Below are 22,872 nucleotides of genomic sequence, written 5' to 3'. Positions count from 1 at the left end.
AACTTTCACACAAAGCAAACATGTAAGATATTTATGAATGAACCTTTAGACTAGCACTAGTTGTACATGTACTATGAATTGGTCATTAAATTGAGCCTCACTGTGTTAAAATGTGGTTTAATGCATGTGCATCAAGTGTTATCCCAGATTAGCCTGTGCAGTCTGTACAGGCTCATCCGAGACAACACTTTCCGCTTTTATGATATTTTGTGTTGAAAGAAAGTCTCTTCTTAGAAAAAATATAGTTTAAGCAGAAAGTGTCATCTGCAGACACAGGCTAATCTGGGACTATCCTTTACACACATGCATTAAACCCCCTTTTCACAGAGCACGGCTCAATTCCTTGTTTGCTGTTCTCCCCTACCTCTGATAAATGCACATGTAGAGCAGTTGCCAATGAAGGGTATAAGTGTGTTCACTTGTGCTGGTTAACCAGAATCTAAGGAAAAATGTGAGTATATTAATCAACAGCAGTGATATGACTGTAATACTGGTGAAAACAGCTGGGTAAAGTCAAATACATGAGCAAACATGTTTTAAATCATGTCTGCTTCATTGGATTGCATGTTGTTTGCAGGAGAAGTTTGAGAGTTTAGTCCTTGACTGTGTGGGAGGCAAGTCTGATCCTGAAGGTATGCGGGTCCTGTGGAACGCCGTGTCAGACAGAATGTACTCCCTGGCTGACAGGCAGAGGGAGCTGGCACTGGGAGAGAAGGTATTGACAGGCGCTACTGGTCGAATAGACATCAGTGTTTGTATGATAGATTAATTAATAGTCCCCTTCGGTACACATCTTGACCCATGGCAGATGCATGGGAAGTTAACACATTTGTGCACAAGAACAACTTGCATCTGTCCTGTTGCCAGTGATGTCATTCATAAATATAATTTTTCATTATGACGTTAATTAAATTGAGATAAAGTGAAATAATTATTTTAATCCAAGAATTTGTTTTTAGCGTAGTTTTTTAGTTTAGCAATAATAATAATCATGTTTTAATAAATACATGATGTATCATATAATGAAAAATATTTGTAAAACCTGGGATAGAAAGTAACTGTCTACAGATGGTCAACTTTCTTTCCTACATTGGTTGCCTAGCTGAAGAGTAAGGAGCAAACCAAAATAAAACAATACTATTGCCAAGCAATATAAGTCCCTTACCGCTGAAACTCCACCATTTCAGCAATATTTCTAGTCTACTTCTTGCCATAGCAACCAGAAATCTTGACATAGGAAAAAAATGAAATGGCATGCATAATCCCCATATTGCCATCTAATTATTTTTTAAGTTTCATGAAAAAATATGAAGAACTTTTAAAGTTATCGCAGAATCCAGAAAAGTGTGACGGACTGACGCCAGAGGGGCTTATGTCATGGTCCTGTGTCCGTCGTGCGTGTGTGCGTCCGTTAACTTGTTCTTTAAACATCTTCTTCTCCTAAACTACAAGTCCAATTCTGATAAAACTTCTCACAAATGTTCCTGATCTGAACATCTTTCAAATTTGTTCAAATTATGCCCCTGGGGTCAAATTTGACCCCGCCCCGGGGGTCAAAAAATTGAACATATGCTTATATAAAGCCTATTTTGCGCAAACTTTAAAAACTCCTTGTCCATAACCATTGGGCCTAGTGCTACAACATTTGGTATGTATTGTTATTTAATAATTCTCTACTTTGTTTGTTTAATTATGCCCCTGGGGTCAAATTTGACCCTGCCCCGAGGGTCACAAAAATGAACATATGCTTATATAAAGCCTATTTTGTGCAAACTTTTAAAATTCTCTTGTCCATAACCTTAGGGCCTAGGGCTACCAAATTCGGTATGTAGTGACATCTAATAGTCCTCTACCAAGTTTGTTCAAATTAAGCCCCTGGGATCAAATTTGACCGTTCCCCAGGGGTCACAAAATTGAACATATGCATATATTGGGCCTATTTTATGCAAACTTTAAAAATTTTCTCGTCCATAACCATTCGGCCTATTTCTACCAAATTTGGTATGTATTAAAATCTTAAAGTTCTCTACCAAGTTTTTTCAAATTATGCCCCTGGGGTCAAATTTGACCCTGCCCCGGGGGTCACAAAAATGAACATATGCTTAAATAAGGCCTATTTTGTGCAAACTTTAAAATCTTCTGTTCATAATTATAGAGCCTAGGGCTACTAAAATTTGTATGTAGTGACATCTAATAGTCCTCTACCAAATTTGTTCAAATTATTCCACTTGGCTCAAATTTGACCCTGCCCCGGGGGTCACAAAACTGAACATATGCTTATATAAAGCCTCTTTTGTGCAAACTTTAAAATTCTTCCTGTCCATAACCATTGGGCCTAGGGCTACCAAATTCAGTATGTAGCGACATCTTATAGTTCTCTACCAAGTTTGTTCAAATTATACCCCTGGGGCCAAATTTATCCCTTGAAGGCTACCATTAAAAAGTTGTTCAAGAAAATTTGATTCGTCAAAAAACATGACTACAGGAAGTCATTGAACCTTGCATGTTTATGCGTTTTTGCTATTTATTCATTATGGGATGAATAAACTATTTTCTTCTCAAACTAAAAGTTTATCAAAATACACTTGGAATAACTTTTTAGCTCACCTGATTGCTCAGGTGAGCTTTTGTGACCGGTTTTTGTCCGTCGTCCGTCTGTCTGTTAACATCTGTTCATAAACACTCTAGAGGCCACATTTATTGTCCGATCTTCATGAAACTTGGTCAGAAGCTTTGTCCCAATAAAATCTCGGTCGAGTTCCAAACTGGGTCGTGCCAGGTCAAAAACTAGGTCACTAGGTCAAAAAAAAGAAAAAACACTGTAGAAGTCACATTTCATGCCCAATCTTCATGTAACTTTGTCAAAATGTTTGTCTTAATGATATGTTGGTTGAGTACAAAAGTGGTTCAGGTACGTTGAAAAACATGGCCGCCAGTGGGCGGGGCAGTTTTCCTTATTTGGCTATAGAGAAACCCTGTAAACACTCTGGAAGTCACAATTTCGGCCCAATCATCATGAAAGTTGGTCAAAACATTGGTTTTAATGATTTCTCGGACGAGTTCGAAAATGGTCCAGATCAGTGAAAAAACATGGCCGCCAGTGGGCGGGGCATTTTTCTCTATATGTATATAGTGAAAACATGTCAACACTCTAGAAGTCACATTTTTGGCCCAATTTTCATGAAATTTTGTCAGAACTTTTGTTTCCTAGATACGTGAGTTAAGTTTGAAAATGGTTCTGGTCTGTTGAAAAACATGGTTGCCAGGGGGACGTGGCAGTTTTCCTGATATTTATATAGTAAAAAGGCTTACAAACAATCATGAATAAAGGTCATGTAACATGTGAGACAACTCTTCTAAATATTGCATTTAAGAATACAGTAGCTACTCCCCTTTGATTATTAATGTTTTCATAATAATACAGTGTAGTTGTGTTTCATTTATGTGTTAATTGTTATTCGAGGTTGGATGTTTTTATGCCCCCTTTCAAAGAAAAGGGGGCATATAGTGATCAGACTGTCCGTCGGTCCGTCTGTCTGTCCGTCCGTCTGTCCGTCTGTCCATCTTTCCGTCACACTTTGCATTTAGGTTTCCAAAAATGCTCATAACTTCTATGTCCCTTGAGATATAACCTTCATATTTGGTATGCATGTGTATATGGACAAGGCCTTTACTTACGCAGGCATTTTTTTAGCCCTGTGACCTTGACCTTGAACTTAGGGCCCGCGTTAAGGTTTCAAAATCTGCGTTTAGGTTTCGAAAAATGCTCATAACTTCTATGTCCCTTGAGATATAACCTTCATATTTGGTATGCATGTGTATATGGACAAGGCCTTTCCATACGCACACATTTTTTTACCCCTGTGACCTTGACCGTGAACTTAGGGTCCGCTTTTAGGTTTCGAAATCTGCGTTTAGGTTTTGAAAAATGCTCATAACTTCTTTGTCCCTTGAGATATAACCTTCATATTTGGTATGCATGTGTATATGGACAAGGCCTTTCCATACGCACAACAAATGTTACCCCTGTGACCTTGACCTTGAACTTAGGGTCCGCGTTTAGGTTACGAAATCTACGTTTAGGTTTGAAAAATGCTCATTACTTCTATGTCCCTTGAGATATAACCTTCATATTTGGTATGCATGTGTATATGGACAAGGCCTTTCCATACTCACACAAATTTTTACCCCTGTGACCTTTACCTTGAACTAAGGGTCTGCGTTTAGGTTTCGAAATCTGCGTTTAGGTTTTGAAAAATGCTCATGGCTTCTATGTCACTTGAGATATAACCTTCATATTTGGTATGCATGTGTATATGGACAAGGCCTTTCCATACGCACAAAAGTTTTTACCCCTGTGACCTTGACCTTGAACTTAGGGTCCGCGTTTAGGTTTCGAAATCTGTGTTTAGGTTTCGAAAAATGTTCATAACTTCTATGCCCCTTGAGAAATAACCTTCATATTTGGTATGCATGTGTATACGGACAAGGCCTTTCTATACGCACACAAATTTTGACCCCTGTGACCTTGACCTTGAACTTACGGTCTGCGTTTAGGTTTCGAAATCTGTGTTTAGGTTTCGAAAAAAGCTCATAACTTTTATCAAGCGTTTATAAGGGGCATAAGTCATCCTATGGTGACAGCTCTTGTTTACCCCTGTGACCTTTACCTTGAAGTTAGGGTCTGTGTAAACTGTTTAGGTTTCGAAATCTGCGTTTAGGTTTTGAAAAATGCTAATAACTTCTATGTCCCTTGAGATATAACCTTCATATTTGGTATGCATGTTTATATGGACAAGGCCTTTCCATAGCACACAAATTTTGACCCCTGTGACCTTGATCTTGAACTAAGGGTCTGCGTTTAGGTTTCGAAATCTGCGTTTAGGTTTCGAAAAATGCTATAACTTCTATCAAAGCGTTTATAGATGGCATATGTCATCCTATGGTGACAGCTCTTGTTATTAGCTCACCTGATTACTCAGGTGAGCTTTTGTGACTGGTCTTTGTCTGTCGTCTGTCCGTCCACATTTGTTCGTAAACACTCTAGAGCCACATTTATTGTCTGATCTTCATGAAACTTGGTCAGAAGATTTGTCCCATTTAAATCTCGATGGAGTTTGAAACTGGGTCATGTTTGGTCAAAAACTAGGTCACTAGGTAAAAAAAAAGCCTTGTAACAGTGTAGAAGTCACATTTAATGCCCAATCTTCATGTAACTTTGTCTATATGTCTGTGTTCATGATATGTTGGTTGAGTTCAAAAGTGGTTCCGGTCCATTGAAAAACATTGCCGCCAGTGGGCGGGGCAGTTTTCCTTATATGGCATAGAGAAACCTTGTAAACACTCTAGAAGTCACAATTTTTGCCCAATCATCATTAAAGTTAATCAAAACATTGGTTTTATTGATATGTCGTACGAGTTAAAAATTGGTCCAGATCGGTGAAAAAACATGGCCGCCAGTGGGCGGGGCATTTTTCTCTATGTGTATATAGTGAAAACACGTGAACACTCTAGAAGTCACATTTTTTGCCCAATTTTCATGAAATTTGGTGAGAAAATTTGTTTCCTTGATACGAGAGTTGAGTTGGAAACTGGTTCCGGTCAGTTGAATAACATGGCTGCCGGGGGGGGAGAGGCAGTTTTCTTATATTTATATAGTAAAAAAAGGCTTGTTAACACTCTAGAAGTCACATTTTTTGCCCAATCATCATGAAACTTGGTGAATAGATTTGTTTTATATATATCTCAGATTAGTCAGATGGGTCAATAAACATGGCTGCCAGGGGGGTGGGGCAGTTTTCCTTATGTGACTATATAGAGACAAAACCTTGTGATCGAACACTATAGAAGTCACATTTTTTACCTAATCACGGTGAAATTTAGTCAATACATTGGTTTTATTGATTTCTTGGACAAGTTGGAAAATGGCTCAGATCAGTGAAACACACTTTAGCTCACCTGATTGCTCAGGTGAGGTTTTTGGATTGGTCTTTGTCTGCTGTCCGTCCGTCCGCATTTGGTTTGTAAACATACTCAGATTTCACAAGCATTCTTTATCAAAGTTGTTGAAAGATCTCAGTCAAGTTTGATGATGAGCAAAATCACATAATTAATGCCATAATTATTGCCCTTAGATTGTCAAAATTTTCATTATATTATACAAAATCCTTGTAAGCCAAGTTTGATGTTTGGGGGGTCAACTCAAAATATAGGTCACCATTTCAAATCTTAGAGTTTTGGTTCAATAATGATGAAACTTGACCAGGATGTATGTCTGGTCAATATCTAGGTCATGTTTGACATTAGGTAAAGATTGAATGAACCGACTCCTCTCAGGTGAGTGAACTAGGGCCATCTTGGCCCTCTTGTTAATTATAAGAGATAAATGCATACATGACGAGCGTAAAAGGTAGACCAACAATTTAACTATCCATAAATGTTAACCCTTTACCAAACGACACATTTTGGACTGCCCCAAATTGAAAAGAGATTGCAGACGAGTAATAATATTGTAAAGTACTATTTATAAATTGGCTGGATGGGGAAGAAATCATTGTGATAAAAGGAGATGCTCATCAAGAGCAATCTCCTTTTTGAAACCGGAAGCTCTGTTTTCAAAACGAAAACAAACTCTTCAAAAGGAGTTATGGTCTATTGGAAGGTCGAGAATGGCATTTGGTACATAATCATCCCATATCTACAAAGAAATTAAATTGATAAGCTTTTTTTGCCGTTAATATGATAACCCATCAGTTCAAAAGCACAATCGAAAACATTTCTGCATATGCGCGGACCAGTCTAAAGACGTTGTTTACATAATTAGTTCCAAGGTCACAACAACAACAACAAACCTACATGCACGCATGGAAATCAAGTCTTTTTGTGTCCGTTTGAAAACATTATCTTTACTTTTTAAAGCATGGAAAATGTTTATCAATAAAAAATATATCAATACATGTAAGCAGATGCACAACTATTTATTTTCTTTTTCTTAATATAAGTTATGAATTGATCTTAAAAGTCAAATGTATTACTTAATTTAATACATTTATAAATATAAAGAAATAATCTGTAGATTATCATAATATTCTCAGGCCTGTTGGTCTTAGGGATGTGTTGGTTGTTAATTATATTCTGAGATGATTGTTTACAAAGAAAGATGCTACTATTGTATTTGTTATAAATTTCCATATATAAAAATGCTCACCCTTCCAATTTTAAGTGCCCAGTGGGACGAGGGATAGAAAGAGAAAGTCACATGCTTGAGTACATTTCAACCAATGGGCTTTGCACGCTTTTTTCGCATAAAAAACAGTGGAGCGATACAGGGCCATCATGGCCCTCTTGTTGATGTACTAATGGCCTACTACTTAAAGAATATACCAGTATGTATCTGTGTACTGCAATTACTCTTTTTTCGGACACTTAAAATATGTATTTTTTTGTGTTTAAAAATTTACATACAAAAAATATTCAAAAATTTAGAGACAAAATTAACGTTTCCGAAAATTTTAAATATATTGAAATAAATGCAATAAATGTACAATACATGTTATTATCTTGTGATTAACTCTTCTTTTTCTGCTTAACAAAATAATACAACTTCACAGCTTTGCTAACTCTTGCCTGAAATGATATAGAACAAAAAAGTTAAAACAGAAAACATTCTGCTTCCTTAATAGGACGACACTGTTTCAAATGCTGTTGGGTGAATCCATTTCTTTTTACCAGTTGTTTACCCAATTACGCGAATGTAATGGTCCATTGCCCCCAGGCATGAATCTGCAAGGTTTTATGACCTTAATCCCGTTGTAAAATCCATAATCAAAGTGTCACAAGATACGCGAAAACAGGGCTGAAGTCTGTAGAAAAGCATGGTAAAGTATACTGTTAAAAAATTAAGAGTCATTAATTATGGACGAAAACCCGTTTGTCCGAAAATATAGGTCACAAAAAATAATTATTTTTGCTAAAAAAGAGGGCGTCCAAAAACTTACAAGTAATTACGGTATTACTTATTATTTTAAATGCTATGGCAATTTTCTATCAGAAGAGTAGAGGTAATAAATTCACTGATAAACTGCAGGAAAGTGTTTTATGCATTTCCTTTAAGGCTTGGTGCACGGCCGAACTTTCAACTTTTGATATGCCCAGCTGGAAATCTACTTGTCCCGGGCTCATGAACATAATTTCTATTTCTGGTAATTTTCATACTGTAGGGAACTACGACCTACTTCTCCAGTAATTGCAATGTCCATGATGCAGAGATTGCTAGTGAGTTTATGACAGCAAAAGACTTGAGTCCATACAACACTCGGCTGTTCAAGAAAACAGGAGGCCCCGTGGAGTATGAAGTTCGTCTTGCGTCTTCAGAAACCTCCAGTAAGCTATTGTCATTGTGCAACTGTTGAACATTTGAAGATGCATTTGGGTTGTAAAGTTTTATGAGGATTTATTGGGTGCTTCTCAAAAGACCTATTTTAAATGCTATAAATTTTTAGCTCAGCGTTTTTGGAGAGGTATTGTCATAGCCAGCTCGTCGTGTCGTCCGCAGTCTGACGTCCGCATCATGCTAAAACCTTAACATTGGCTCTTAAATCAAAGTGCTTCCACCTACAACTTTGAAACTTCATATGTAGATGCATCTTGGTGAGTTCTACATGCCACACCCATTTTGGGGTCACTAGGTCAAAGGTCAAGGTCACTGTGACCTCTTAAAAAAAATATAAAAAATAATCTGACAAGCTTTCATTTATTAAAAACTGCACCTGTTGCCGAGCATGGCACCTGTTATGCGTTGCTCTTGTACTTATAAATTATTTAGTTTGGGGTAAGTTTATTATGATTAAAATGTATTCATATTGGCTGTGCTATTTTCATCATTCAATATTGCTTAAAGTTGAGACGCAGGGGTCACATGATTTATTTAGACTTATGGGTAAACAAATTGAAAATTCTCTGAAACCATACATGCCATATGTCCCGGATTGTCCCAGAAATGAAGAACGTGTCCCGCAGTCCCGGAAATCTGTCAAATGTCCTGGATTTTACAAAATCCATATATACATGTACCTTATCTTAGGCTTAACTGCACTTCGAATCTGTGTCCCCACTAATCCACAGCGTCTCCTACCCATATAGGTGACTACACCAAGTGTCAAAATCGATCAATTAACCGGGGTCCTCTTATCATATCGATTGTCTCAAGTTCACACTCAAACTGAAAAGGCGGCATTGTTTAATGTGGTTATTAATTGGCTTGAATACATGTATACTGATTTTATGGTAGTTTGTTGGCGCACGCTTTGAATGAGAGTCTCGTAAGCAGAACTTGCAGTAAGATCATGCAGACGACGAGTGACGTAATTTTCATACTTTTGTGATTTTATGGCAGTTTGTTGAATTAATTACGCACAACTGTAAATGTTTCGTTCGATTCTCAAATGAGCATTTTTCAATTTGTAACCCGAAACAAGCTTCCAAATTTTAATGCTTACGCACCATTAACAAATACTAGCGTCAAATAAACAGTGCTTTATCCTTTGTCTCAATAAAAAGCGCGCGAAAATTATGCAGACATGTAGAACATCGCATGGAAAGTGTGGGTGTATTTTGTGTTGTATAAAAACATGAACATCATGTCAGGCGATTTACGCGTGTTCACTGGGGGAAAAAAACGCCCCGATTGGAAGTTATTTCATCACATCTTTTAACAGTAACAAATGCGCTACGAAGTTTGTATGCGGCCGTGGATACGCACACGCGTTTAATGCAGATGTCGTGACATGTACACAATAGCAATTTGGTGCTCTTTAGTAACACAAAAACACGTGGCTTGTATCTAGTGACGGAAGTAGTAATGTTTAATTTGACGTTAATAGATCTAGTGTATTTCGGATAAGCGTTCGAACTTAGCAATTTACGATGTGAAAAAAAAATCGTACCAAAAGTGCATATATGTCTATAGATATCGCTATATGTATACATGTCCCGGAAAATCGGCAAAAGTCCCGGAAAGTTGAGCTCAATGTCCCGGAATTGGTCTGAAAATTTATGGCATGTATGCTTAAACCCCAAGGGTAAGGTATTCAATATTTGGCATTCAACATCATATAGTAGTCGTCTACAAAGATTGTTCATATCATACCCTTGGGAACAAAACTGTCTAGGCATCATGGTACAGGTGAGCAATCAAGGCCATCCTGGCCCTCTTGTTTAATTTCCAGATGGGGAGGTTGCAGGTTGTGCGGCTGGATTGCTTGGTACTCATCAGTTTACACCCAAAGATGGTTCAGGCCCCGTTACATTCCACGTAACCAGGGGGGACTACTCAAAACTCATGGCTCTTATGTGTCAAAACCTGGAGAAGGCTAAGGTAATATTGAATTGTGCAGGTCATCATTTTGGCTTAAATCTGTTTAGCTGTGAAAAGATATTAAGAAGATTTAAGCTTCTGCCAGGATGACAATCTTTACTGAAGCCATTTTTATCACCATAATTCAAACAAATAGTCTAAGCTATTCTACACACCTAAATGGTGTGGCGATTGGCGTTTGCATAATGCTCTGGTAAAGGTAAATCTGCAATATCTCCATAGCACTGTTTCTTCTGCAGGCATTAATTTGAAACTTCACAAATAACTTCAAGATCATTATGCATGTTCACCGACAAAGGTACATAAATCTGACCTGCCATTTAGCTCAATTGTCCCTTATTGTTCTGTTTTACTTCAAATTCATGTACAATTTTCTGTGCAACTCTTGTGATCTCCAGATCTAGCATGGGCCTGCATTTAAAACCAGTTGGGCCAAGGTCATAGTAGGTAAAATAAAGATAAACATTTCAATAACTTCAGTAAGGATGGAGGCATTGTGCTGAAAATTTATATGTAGGTTATAGGTTAGGAATTGCATTTGGGGCAAGTGAGCTCATGGTCATTGTAACTTAAAATTGAAAGACTCTTTCCACTTTTTTATCTTTATTAAGAATGGATGTATTCTGCTGTTTATTGGTAGCTTACATGCAGACCTAGGATTGTATTGTATTATTGGAAAGTTTGTTTAAGGTCATTGTTACTTAAAACAGGAAAGTGGTTTCTGCTCTTTATCGTGCTGTGTTTGTGTGTGGGGGTAGCTTATAAACAGATCTTGCTTTCAATGTGAATAAAATTCAAGTAAATTAATTGGTAAAATAAGTGTCAGTACAAGAGCATGGTAACTTGAACATATGTTAGTTAGTATTTTGACTCAAAGTTTTAGATGAGTTTAAAGATTATGCTCAACTTGGTTTTTTAGCACTTTAGTAAGATTGTTCTCTGGATGTGCCTGGATGAACATATATATATATATATATATATATATATATATATATATATGGTGTGACAGGGAAAAAGTATGCTAAATGCAAGAATGTAAAATTGTGTCTCTTATAAGCAGGCTAATCTTGCAGATCACTTAATGCATGTGTTAAGCTCATTATTTTCCATTAAAAAACATGTGCCAACTTGTGACTTTGAAGGCAAGCGTGGCCAATGAAACTGAAGCGCAGATGCTGGATGAGTACATTGTCAGCTTCACCTCAGGTTCCATCCCTGCGCACAAGAATGGCTCGAGATTCTGGATCAGAAACAAGGGACCAGTCGTGGAGACGTAAGGGATATATTCAGTCATAATACATTTAATTAACTTTATGGTCAGGCATTGTTGAAGCAACATATTGTTTCTGTTGGCAACATGTACATATTACAACTTGAGAAGTGTTTGTGCAATCACTTTGAAATTTTCTTGAATTTTTGAAGTAAAAATTGAAAGGCCAGGGTGATTTCTGTCATAATTTATCTTATTTTTTTGCCTTACTAACATATGCCAGCCCGTCAAATTGTAGTCTGGCGGACAGTTTCACAGACATATGCTCACTGGGCAATATGACATAATGACGTTTGTTTCCCTACATTTGTCATCAATAATAGCCATATAATCCAAGTCAGTATAAAAAGCAATCTTTGTTAAAAATATTTAAAATGTTGCATGACTTAATGTTTGTATAAATAATTCCATAATATTTCAATGCATTATCTGCTCTTTGTCAACCCTTTTATTTCCCCTGCATCTACTGATGCTAAGTGGCATTTAGCGACAGGCCTGTTCATTCATTCTTCTGTCTGTCCATCTGAACGAGATAATCCTTAAATTGCAAGTTTTGTATAAAATCAATAAACTCTTTCCACATAGATATGATACAGTAGACTCTGCCAATACCGGATTCTTCTAATACCAGAAATCTCCCGATTCCGAACGGTCGGGCCAGTCCCATATTTTCGTCTTCTATTTCTTTGTTAAATTTTTTTGAATAAACCGAACTGTCTCAAAACCGGAAACCGAACGGATATCTCCTTGAATTTCGTCATTTTTAACGTAAAATACATTGAATACATCGGACGGTCCAAATTCTCAAGATTCCCGAGGCCTGTAAATTACAATACCTATTCAGCACGGCGCGTGCGGTGTCACACATTCAGCTCGCGCATTTATCGATTATCGGATTAAACATACTATAAAGGTGTCAAGTCGTTACCGCACTATTGTCCGATTAAAGAATGTAAAAAAAACTGTGAATGTCTATTATAGACGTGCGTTAACACCAAAAAGTGATTGACATGATCGCTTTATTAAGTTTATGATAAACAGTTTAATTACAAAATTAATGCATGCATTTGCGACGATCACTTTCTTGTGATCTTCTCGGGTAGTTGAAAAGATTTTATAACCATTTTTAAGCGCTTAAATGGTTTTGACAAGACTTGTTGAGATTTGTGTGTGTGTGTATGTTTTGTGAAATGTGTTATGCCTTGAATAATAAATCATGTGTCCACAACAATCGTTTTTGTGTCGTAATTCGTCAAAATTGTCTATGACGTTTGACGCTTCCTATTTGTAACAAATAAACCTCAATTAATTCAGTGCTATTTATAGCGAACTCAAACACGACTCACTCGCCTATATGACAAATATCACGTAAGCATGTACATGTACGTACATGTATAAAGCACCACGCTTACTTTGGGATTAATCAAAACAAGTCGGTATGGAATGTTTTTTGCTGTAAATCGAAAAAATACACATTTTTTGAAGATTACTTTAAACATAAACATCACATGAGTACAGTTATCACGTGATACATGTTAATGTATATGGTTTGTTTTATTCTTATATGATTTTGTACACAATGTAAATTTCGGTAATATGTCTACTCTTGGTAATCCGGAACTCTCTGAAAACCAGACGATCAGGCCGGTCCCCAGACCGTCCGGTTTACAGAGAGTCTAATCTTCATGCATGGATGTTTTCTACGAACACTCTCAGTATCAATACTCCCACATCACTTCGTTATAAGTATGACATTGACCTACTATTTATGCCCCCGAAAGACTGCATATAGTTTTTGAACTGTCCGTCCGAAAACTTTAACATTGCCCATAACTTTTGCAATGTTAAAGAAAGCAACTTGATATTTGGCATGCATGTGTATCTCATGGAGCTGCACATTTTGAGTAGTGAAAGGTCAAGGTCATGCTTCAAGGTCAAAGGTCAAATATATGGCTTCAAAGCTGTGCAGTAGGAGGCATTGTGTTTCTGACAAACACACTTCTTGTTTACTTATACTATTTCAGAATGTCCCATTGAAATAAACTTAAATGACATGTTTTGTTTGAAATCACTACTGCTTCCTTCAAAGCTGTGATGCTTGCATGGATGATTTCTATGAACACTATCAACACACCCACAATGCCTGACATTATTTTGACCTTGACATTGAGCTTCTTTTGGACAGATTCAGAAGGTCTTACCTCTTGGTAAACCCATAATCATGTGATTTTTCTAACATCAATAATGCCTAGATGATTTCCCTTAACACTATGTACTCATCCACATCTCATGACCTCATTTTGACCTTAATATTAACATACTTTTGAAGTGAGATATGCAGAAGGACCAAATTTTTTATTAAACCAAAATGACGTGTTTTGTCTAACGTCAATAATGATTCCTAATTTTGGACTCCTGCTTTTTAAAATGGGCTAATGTATCAATTCTGATAAGGCTTCCACCGGGGTGGGTCAGTGTTTATCGAAAACATCACGTTGTTTAGTGTATAAGTTGAAATGTAGTAATAAATTGTGTCACTTGTTAAACTGTGTGAGCATATTGCAAGAAAATGGCTAAATGTGTTGAAAGTCAGTGTGTAGGGTGGAAATTAAGCAAGGCGGCATCTGTTTTTGACTGTAATATTCTGGCTATGCTAAAAGAGGGCTTGTGTCAGTCTCTCTTAGACAATAAGGTGAGAATTGTATAGGCAATAATTATAAACTTTAAGGAAAGTGTTAGTTTGCATGAAAGAAGAGCTTGTTAATTATAGACATACTTGCCCCTATTATACTCAAACTATGCAACCCCAACAGCACATCCCACAACAAGGAATTCTGGTTTGGAGAAACCAATAAAGTTTGAGACTTGGTTATGTTGAAGTACTCATGAAACTTTATATACCTAATCACCATGATATATTGCAATGTTCATGCTCAGTGATCCACTTAGTTCTGAGTTATGATTGCATTTTCAACAAAATTTGCAATGATCTAAGTGTTTTTTTCCCATGGATTTCAGATACATAGGATTCATCGAGTCCTATAGGGACCCATCTGGAGTGAGGGGAGAATTCGAAGGTAAGACATGGTATAAACTTGAGGAAGAGTAGGTTTTGATGGGTATGGATTTGAAATCTAAAAATGAAACCTTGTGATGTGGTTTGAATCAAAATCATAAATTCATTTAATAGTGAAATTAAAGCTTAAGGCTAATGAAAAGTGAAAATATGTTCTTTTTAACTTTGCTAAGAGCTGCTTAACTCTTTCAGTGCTGGAACCGAATTTTGAAAGCCTTTGCAAACAGTTTGGATCCAAACTATTTGCTATTCTGATAGTATTCTTTGAAAAAAATCAAAGAAAATGCTAATTTTAGGAATTCAGCAGACGACATATTAGCAGACGACAAATTTCCCAGCATGCAAAGGGTTAACACATTATTTTTGTAACAACATGGTTCACGATACACTGTATGGAGAGTAACTCTGCACGTAACTCTGATTGTGAATGGAAGTATTTTTAAAGACCATATTTACGTAAGAGAACAAAATTGATATAGCTTACATCAAGGATATGTTCAATGCCTATCCTAGAAGATCGCTGTGCGGTAGTGAGTATGATGTCCACCTAGCAACGGGGAGGACACAGCTTCGATCCTTACTGTGTTCTTTAGATAACCCTCAAGATACAAAGTTCTAGTGAGAAAATGGATTCAAGAGCTTTTCAATAAGTCTTAGGCTTATTAAAAGATGCAATCGAGCTTAAATGAAAAGGTTTAAAACTAAATGCCTATTTTGTCTAATGCCTCCAGGCTTTGTTGCCGTGGTTAACAAGGAGATGAGTGCCAAGTTTGGAGACCTGGTAGACAACGCGGAGCACCTGCTGGCGTTACTTCCCTGGCCCGCTGCTTATGAGAAAGACAAGTTCCTGCGACCTGATTTCACCTCCCTTGATGTCCTCACATTTGGGTCGTCGGGAATTCCTGCAGGGATCAACATTCCAAATTGTAAGCATGGAGTTTTGGTTGGTATTTGTAGAGAATCTGAGCTTTGCTCTGAGAAAACAGGGCTTATTTGAGAGGGTGTGACTTTCAGCTGATTTCCTCCCTTTCAATAACAAACTTATTTTACAAATAGTTATAAACTTTGATGGATCTATGTACAAATGAAGAGTTTTATTGATACATGTTTGGCATGTAGGGCATTTTCCTCTCCTGAGGAGGTTCTTAGATCACACCCCTGCTATTGCATGTGAGTAAAGTGGTGTCCCGGATTAGCTTGGGCAGGCTGAACAGGCTTATCTGGGATGACACTTTCCACCTAGACTGGATTTCTTTAAGAAGAGCCTGTTTGAACAAAAATTCCATAAAAGCATTAAGTGTCATCCATGATAAGCCTCTGTGGACTGCACAGGCTAATATGGGAGAACACTTTACCAAAATGCATTATGCCCAGTTTTCCCAAAACAATGGCTTAGTTAATTTTCATTTCGAACTTCTGGATTCTTGGCAAGCATTTTTTTGAAAATCTAAGTAAATAATCTTTATATTTTGTGCATGTGTGAAAAACTCATGCAATCTTTGAAGCTTTAAACATCAGCAACTCCAAGTGTATGAATATTCAGTATTTGCTAACACATGTTCCAAATCATATTGTCTGTTTTTGCCATAGACATGTTCCAACTCACATTGTCTGTTTTTGCCATGCACATGTTCCAAATAATATTTTCAGTTGTTATCATGTAAATGTTCCATATCATAGTGTCTGTTTTTGTCATACCTGTGTTCAAAATCATAGGGTTTTTTAAGATCAAGATGGAATTGGGTTCAGTATATTGTATTGTTTCTGAACAAAACAAAACTACATTAAAAAAACAACACAAAACTAAACAACATGAATTTTCAATTGATGTCAATGTTGTGTAATAAGTCAGATACTTGATGTTGAGCTGGTACATGTTGAACGTTTCAGATGATGATATCCGTCAAAATGAAGGCTTCAAGAATGTCTCCCTTGGTAACGTTCTCACGGCTGGCTACAAGGACACGAAGATCACTTTTCTGGCTGACAGTGACAAGGTAGGTAAATTACCCAGTCACTGGCATTTAGTCTTGGCCAGTAACTATATGCTTTCTTCTTACTAACATGATTTTGTGAGAAAATTGTGAGCATGATCTGCTTCTTTTGTGTGATTTGTACTGATTGTCAATTCAATCATGTGTTCAAAACCTTTTTTGTTGAAAAGTAACAATAACCTCTCAAATTTTATATTTAGTATTTTATTTAAGTGTGTAATACATGTTCATGAGTATTGAAACTTTAATAAAGTGGTATATACTTAGAGGCTCTAGTTTTCGCACAAAAACAATTGCTGGTATTAAGCTTGAGATCTGAAACAGCACTCCATTGAAAATGTCTTTTAAAAATTAACGATAAAAAACTTGCACTTTCACATTATACAAATATAGCCTCATCTTTCACTTATTTCAAAAGAATACCATATTTATTCCCGATATCTAATGTGTATTTTATTCACTAAATTACAATATATAAAGGGGGAGTTTTCATTATTTTATAACCGAAGGGTATAATGATCTTGTCTATTCTGGCCCATATTTCAGGAGTTGTACACAAAACTGAAGGTGGCGTCTTTTGAAGTACAGGTTGGCCTGCATGAGCTGCTAGGTCATGGCAGTGGGAAACTCTTCATAATGGTGAGTAACTCCCTGCCTGACATCATGTGTCGTTTTGTCAGCTGTTGACGAGTGCACTAAAAACTATAGTATGTACACTAAGGTCTTTTGTTTTGCTGATCACTATTGGGTTCATAACCATACCTGAAAATTAGGTATGCAAATTCTGATAAATACCAAGAAGAGATTAATGAGCACAGTTTTTAGCTCACCTGAGCAAAACATATATGTGACATGAAAAAGCAGTCCACTGCTAAGTGTGTTCAAATCATGTCCTTGGGGTCACAACTGGCCCTGCCTTTAGGGTGGGGTTGCAATATTCTATATTGGCGTATACACAGTGTGGTCCTTTGTATTAAGATTGCTCAAGTCAGACCTCTAGAGTCAAAACCAGCCACACCCCATTACACAGATGAGCAATCTTGGGCCATCTTTGCTGTCTTGATTTATGTTTTTAACAAAATTAAGAAATGATCGCAGCATATATGAACAATTTTGCTTTATTTATTTATTTTCAGTATTATGACAAAGAAAAATATTGTTTGTGTTTATATTATGTGATACGACACAAATCTTACAAAGTGAGGACACATGTTAAAATTAATTAACATACCATTGCTTCAAGCATACCACTTCTTTCTTATAATTTTCTTTCAAGATAAAGACTCCTGACAACAATATTTTTTAGCTCAGCTGTTTTTGGAGAAAACCCGAGGTATTATCAAAGCCATGTCCGTCGTGTCATGTCCGTAGTCATGTCTGCCGTCGGTGTCGTGCTAAAACCTTAACATTTTGTCAAGGTTTTGAACATTGGCTCTAAAATCAAAGTACTTCAACATACAACTTTAAAACTTCATATGTAGCTGCATCTTGATGAGTTGTACATGCCACACCCATTATTGGGTCACTATGTCAAAGGTCAAGGTCACTGACCTAAAAAAAAAAAATAATCTGAAAAGCTTTCATCTATTCAAAACTGCACATGCAGCCGAGCATGGCACCCGTTATTCGGTGATCTTGTTTAGTAATGCATGTGTTTATATGACAGTGTTTGCTTTCTTTTAGGATGGAAATGGAAAGTTCAACTTCGACATAGATACAGTAAAGCATGCAGAAACTGGAGAAAAGGTAAGGCCTGGGTTTATTTATGCAAAAGTTTCTGAGGAAACTTTTAACTTCTATTTAAGGAAAATATACACATGTTTTATGGTAATCAATAGTTTGTGCTTTAAATAAGAACTATTTGTTTATCCTCAATCACAGTAAAACCATGTAACACACAATGACTTGAAATGAACTTGCCACAAACTAAGTCAATTGATAATTTAAGATATTGACTGAAATTTTCACAAAAGGCTGAAATTGGCCTAAATTGGCTTTCATACCATAAAAGCGGAAAGTATTGTCCATGATAAGCCTTTGTGAACTGCACAGGATAATCTCGTAAAACACTACACACATGCATTAAACCCTGTTTTCCCATAACGCATAGCACAGCTCATTCCTGTTACAACCCCCTTTATAGATCAGCAGCTGGTACAATCCCGGGGAGACTTGGGACTCCAAGTTCACGTCCCTGGCCTCTCCCTATGAGGAGTGTAGGGCAGAGTGTGTCGGCATCTATCTGTGCCTCTCCACTGATGCTTTGAGGTGAGCAGGCTAACAAAGGGTTCTTAATTTGTTTGTTTGTACCCACATTTACAAACTGCTGTTTCATTGTTGTTTGTTTGTACCTTAACATAAATTTATGGGTATGTCTATGTGATTTATAATAAAATATGCCATTGTCCAACGTTGTCACAAAAAAGACCAATAATTTGTGTGTGTTTTTTTAACATCACCAAGTCATAAAACCCAATAATTCTTCTTTTTTAGTATATTTTAAAAAAATTGTTTAAGTTACAAATTATGTTATAAAATTTCAATGGCCTAGTAATATTATGGTATTATACATTGTGAACAAAGGGAACTCCAGCCTTCTAGGCCTGATTAACCCTTTATCGCGTAGATGCACATTTTTAACTTTTATAGTTCTTTAGAAAATCTATTTAAATTAAAGACCTTTATTACTAGGTTCAAGCTTTAAAGGCTTCATTTCCAACCCAAAATACTGATGAGCAGCAAACAGCATAAACCCTGAACAGCTTACAGTTACTAGCAGGCTGTTCTGGCTTTTATGCTGGTTGCAAAAGCCATTTCCAATCTACCTCTGAGCGGTAAAAGGATAATGTAACTGTATTCCAGGATATTCGGTCACGATGATGAAGATGGAGATGACATAGTGTACGTCAACTGGCTGAACATGGTGCGGGCTGGCCTGCTGGCCCTGGAGTTCTACTCCCCAGAGAAACAGCAGTGGAGACAGGCACACATGAATGCAAGGTAAATGGTGGTAGAGAAACAGAAGTGGAGACAGGCACACATGAATGCAAGGTATATGGTGGGAGTTTTTCATCCCATCTTTGACTGTTGTCGGTCTGGGTAATGGGCCATAAACCAGCTTCCTGCCTACATGTCTGAACTAGGCAAATCTCTCCAGCTGTTCCCATTCTGCTCAGCTGCTGTGCATATGGTTGGTGGTAGTTTATGGCTTGACTATTCATTGAATAGTCACAGCTATCCTATGACCCCAATGTCTGAGTTGGCGTTGGCTTTATGCTCTGGTTAAGGTGAAGAAGCATCATCTCTATTTCACTGTTTCAACTACAGGTACTCAATTAAAGCTTCATTCATATTTCCATGATCTTTTTGTGAAGTCACTGACAAAGTTCAATAAAGTATGCCTGATATTTTACTCTTTTTTTGTTCTGAAGAAATTTATGTAAGCGTTGATCTGCAAAAAAGCCTTTTCATGTTACAAGTCCTCTCTAGGTGACATGCTGACCAAGAATTGGGTTTAAGGCCAGTATGGTCAGAGTCAAGGTCTTTGAAGCTAAATATAGATGAGCTGTGATCTGTGAAAAGGGGGTTAAATGCATGTGCGTTAAGTGTCGTCCCAGATTAGCCTGTGCAGTCCACACAGGCTAATTAGGGTTGACACTTTCCATTTAACTTGATTTTTGCTAAGAAGAGACTTCTTGAAACATAAAATACTACAAAAGCGGAAAGTGTTGTCCCTGATTAGCCTGTGTGGACTGCATAGGGTAATCTGGAATGACAATTTACGCATATGCATTAAACCCCCCTTTTACAGAGCATGGCTCAGATATAAAAAATCTACTCAATAACTTCAATTTTGATTGAGATACTGGGCTGAAATAGTGATCAGTCTGATCTAGTGATGGATTACTTGTGTGGCCAGTTGGGTCAAGGTCACAGTTACACAAAAATAGAAAAAGAGTTTCTGCTTGATAACTTATTTGTGAATGGAAGTATTATGCTGTTTTGTTTTTGTTTTTTGGTAGCTTACATGTACATCTAGGGTGGAATTGCAATAGGGACAAGTTGGTCAAGGCCATTTTTTTAAATTAGAAAAATGGTTTCAGCTTGAATGGAGGTGGTGTGCTGATGCAGCTTCCATGCAGACCTTTCTTGAAACATAATAAGATTTGATTTAATTAATTGGTAAATAGATTAAAAGTAAGTTTCGAGGCATGCTCTTGTTTAAGTATGCAGTGGACAAGACGCATACATGTCAGAAAGTAGGGCCCCATTTTTAGCTCTGGAGTGTATTTCCCCATCTCTTAAGATACATATAAATTCCCTCTTGATATCTTATGCATACTCCTTAATTAATGGCAGCAATCACACATGGTAAGGTTTGTGTGTTATCTGAAGCTATTTTATTAGGGTGGAAAATAAGGCCCTATTTCCGCAGCTAAAGAGTGTAATTTTAATCGGTTACAATAATCGTTGTTAATTAAAGACAATTTAAAGTCAGATGGAGAATACGAATACAAAACACTTCTGCAAAGCACACATGTCAAGTGAATTATTTGTTCAGCTGCACCATAGTATACTCAAAATTTCAAATACACATTGGAATACAGTATCTTCAATATATAGGATCTGGCACAAGTTGTCATATCCTACCATATTTTATTAAACGAGTTACGGAATTTTGTTAGTAAGTGAGCCTTTGGTGAGCTTACTAACGAATGTCAATGACGAGTTAAATAAAATATGGTATGAAATAACAACGAGTGTCAGATCTTTTTATCACATGCTTTTAAATGAGCATATTAAATAAATATTTACGCAGACATAATGATAAATCCGGAATGTTGTTTACATTGCGTGACGTCATTTGACGTTGCAACGTCATTTCAGCAAAGTAACAAAAATGCAATTGGTCAATCAAATAAAAACTAAGCTTATGAAAACACTTAAAAAGTATATTGCACATGTTTAAGATAAAAATATTCGTTATGGTTTTATTACATGGGAAACAGGGTATGGCATTTGATAAAATCATTTCCTACATTTCAAGTGAAATTAATAAGAGAACAACAAACGTTTCTACTTGATATCATATAAAATATAATCATTTCCTACATTTCAAGTGAAATTAATAAGAGAACAATAAACGTTTCTACTTGATATTATATTAAATATAATCATTTCCTACATTTCAAGTGAAATTATTAAGAGATCAACAAACGTTTCTACTTGATATTATATAAAAACGATTTCCCCTTGATGCATTGTCACTTGAGATCATGTATATATTCACATGCTTCCCCAGGTTTGTGATTCTCCGTGTGTTGCTGGAGGCAGGCGATGGTCTTGTGAAGATTGATAAAATTATGGGAGAAGACGGAAATCCAGACATTGTTATCACTCTTGAACGCTCTAAAATCATCCCAGTTGGCAAACCAGCCATTGGAAACTTCCTTAGAAAACTACAGGTACTGGTATTTCTTTTAAGATGCACTTTTTAGATAATGTCAGTCTGAGATCTGATGAGCTATTGTGGTCAGTTTAGTGTGGTGGGTGGTCTGTCATCAAAGTTAAGCTTGTTCCCTCACTACAACATTTTCATGTATGCTAGAAGTGTTATGAGCTTTTGTGATCACCTTTTTTGTCAGCAGTGCATTGTCAAGTTTGAAACTGGGTCATGTTTGGTAAAAAACTAGGTGACTTAATAAGATGAAAGAAAACTCTGGAGCGACAAATGTCATGAAACTAGCCAAAAATTCTAAAATGTTTCTTGAAACATCAAAAAAGCTGATCAAAACAGTTCAGGTTTTTAGATCTCCTGTTAACAACGTATGGCCTATTAACCTCTTGTAGATCAAGTGTTTATAAAACGTGGTGGTTATGTTTATCTTGACAATACCTAGATCAAGTTTGAATTAGAGTCAGATGCATCAAAAATCTTTATAACTCTAACATTAAATAATGTTAATGACAAGTTTAATTTTCAATCACTTGTTTTCAAACTCAACTTCATGCAGTCAAATATTAGAAACAATTTGTAACCTATCTAGAAGCCAGATTTATAATTCAACATTAATAAACCTTTGTTAGAATATTTATCTTGACAATATCTAGTCAGAGTTTGAATCTGGGTCAGGTGTGTCTTAAACTGAGTTACCTG

The 22,872-nt window shown here is 36.6% G+C and overlaps 1 protein-coding gene across 2 annotated transcripts in view; it reads left to right on the top strand.

Moving 5' to 3' along the window:
* Window positions 1–22,872, top strand: part of LOC127872747 (dipeptidyl peptidase 3-like) — a 44,508-nt gene that overhangs the window by 18,042 nt on the left and 3,594 nt on the right. For both annotated transcript variants that reach the window (XM_052416121.1, XM_052416122.1), the window contains exons 5-16: window positions 578–715; window positions 8,220–8,382; window positions 10,227–10,375; window positions 11,518–11,648; window positions 14,664–14,722; window positions 15,453–15,647; window positions 16,612–16,718; window positions 17,262–17,354; window positions 18,399–18,461; window positions 18,859–18,983; window positions 19,578–19,715; window positions 22,018–22,180. In XM_052416121.1, the coding sequence (XP_052272081.1) occupies window positions 578–715; window positions 8,220–8,382; window positions 10,227–10,375; window positions 11,518–11,648; window positions 14,664–14,722; window positions 15,453–15,647; window positions 16,612–16,718; window positions 17,262–17,354; window positions 18,399–18,461; window positions 18,859–18,983; window positions 19,578–19,715; window positions 22,018–22,180 (1,524 nt within the window). The remainder of the gene's footprint in view (window positions 1–577; window positions 716–8,219; window positions 8,383–10,226; window positions 10,376–11,517; window positions 11,649–14,663; window positions 14,723–15,452; window positions 15,648–16,611; window positions 16,719–17,261; window positions 17,355–18,398; window positions 18,462–18,858; window positions 18,984–19,577; window positions 19,716–22,017; window positions 22,181–22,872) is intronic.

The sequence above is a fragment of the Dreissena polymorpha genome, chromosome 3, assembly GCF_020536995.1.
Source record: "Dreissena polymorpha isolate Duluth1 chromosome 3, UMN_Dpol_1.0, whole genome shotgun sequence".
Classification (NCBI taxonomy): domain Eukaryota; kingdom Metazoa; phylum Mollusca; class Bivalvia; order Myida; family Dreissenidae; genus Dreissena; species Dreissena polymorpha.
Note: the sequence above shows the minus strand (reverse complement) of the source record. Positions and strands in the feature narration are given on the sequence as shown.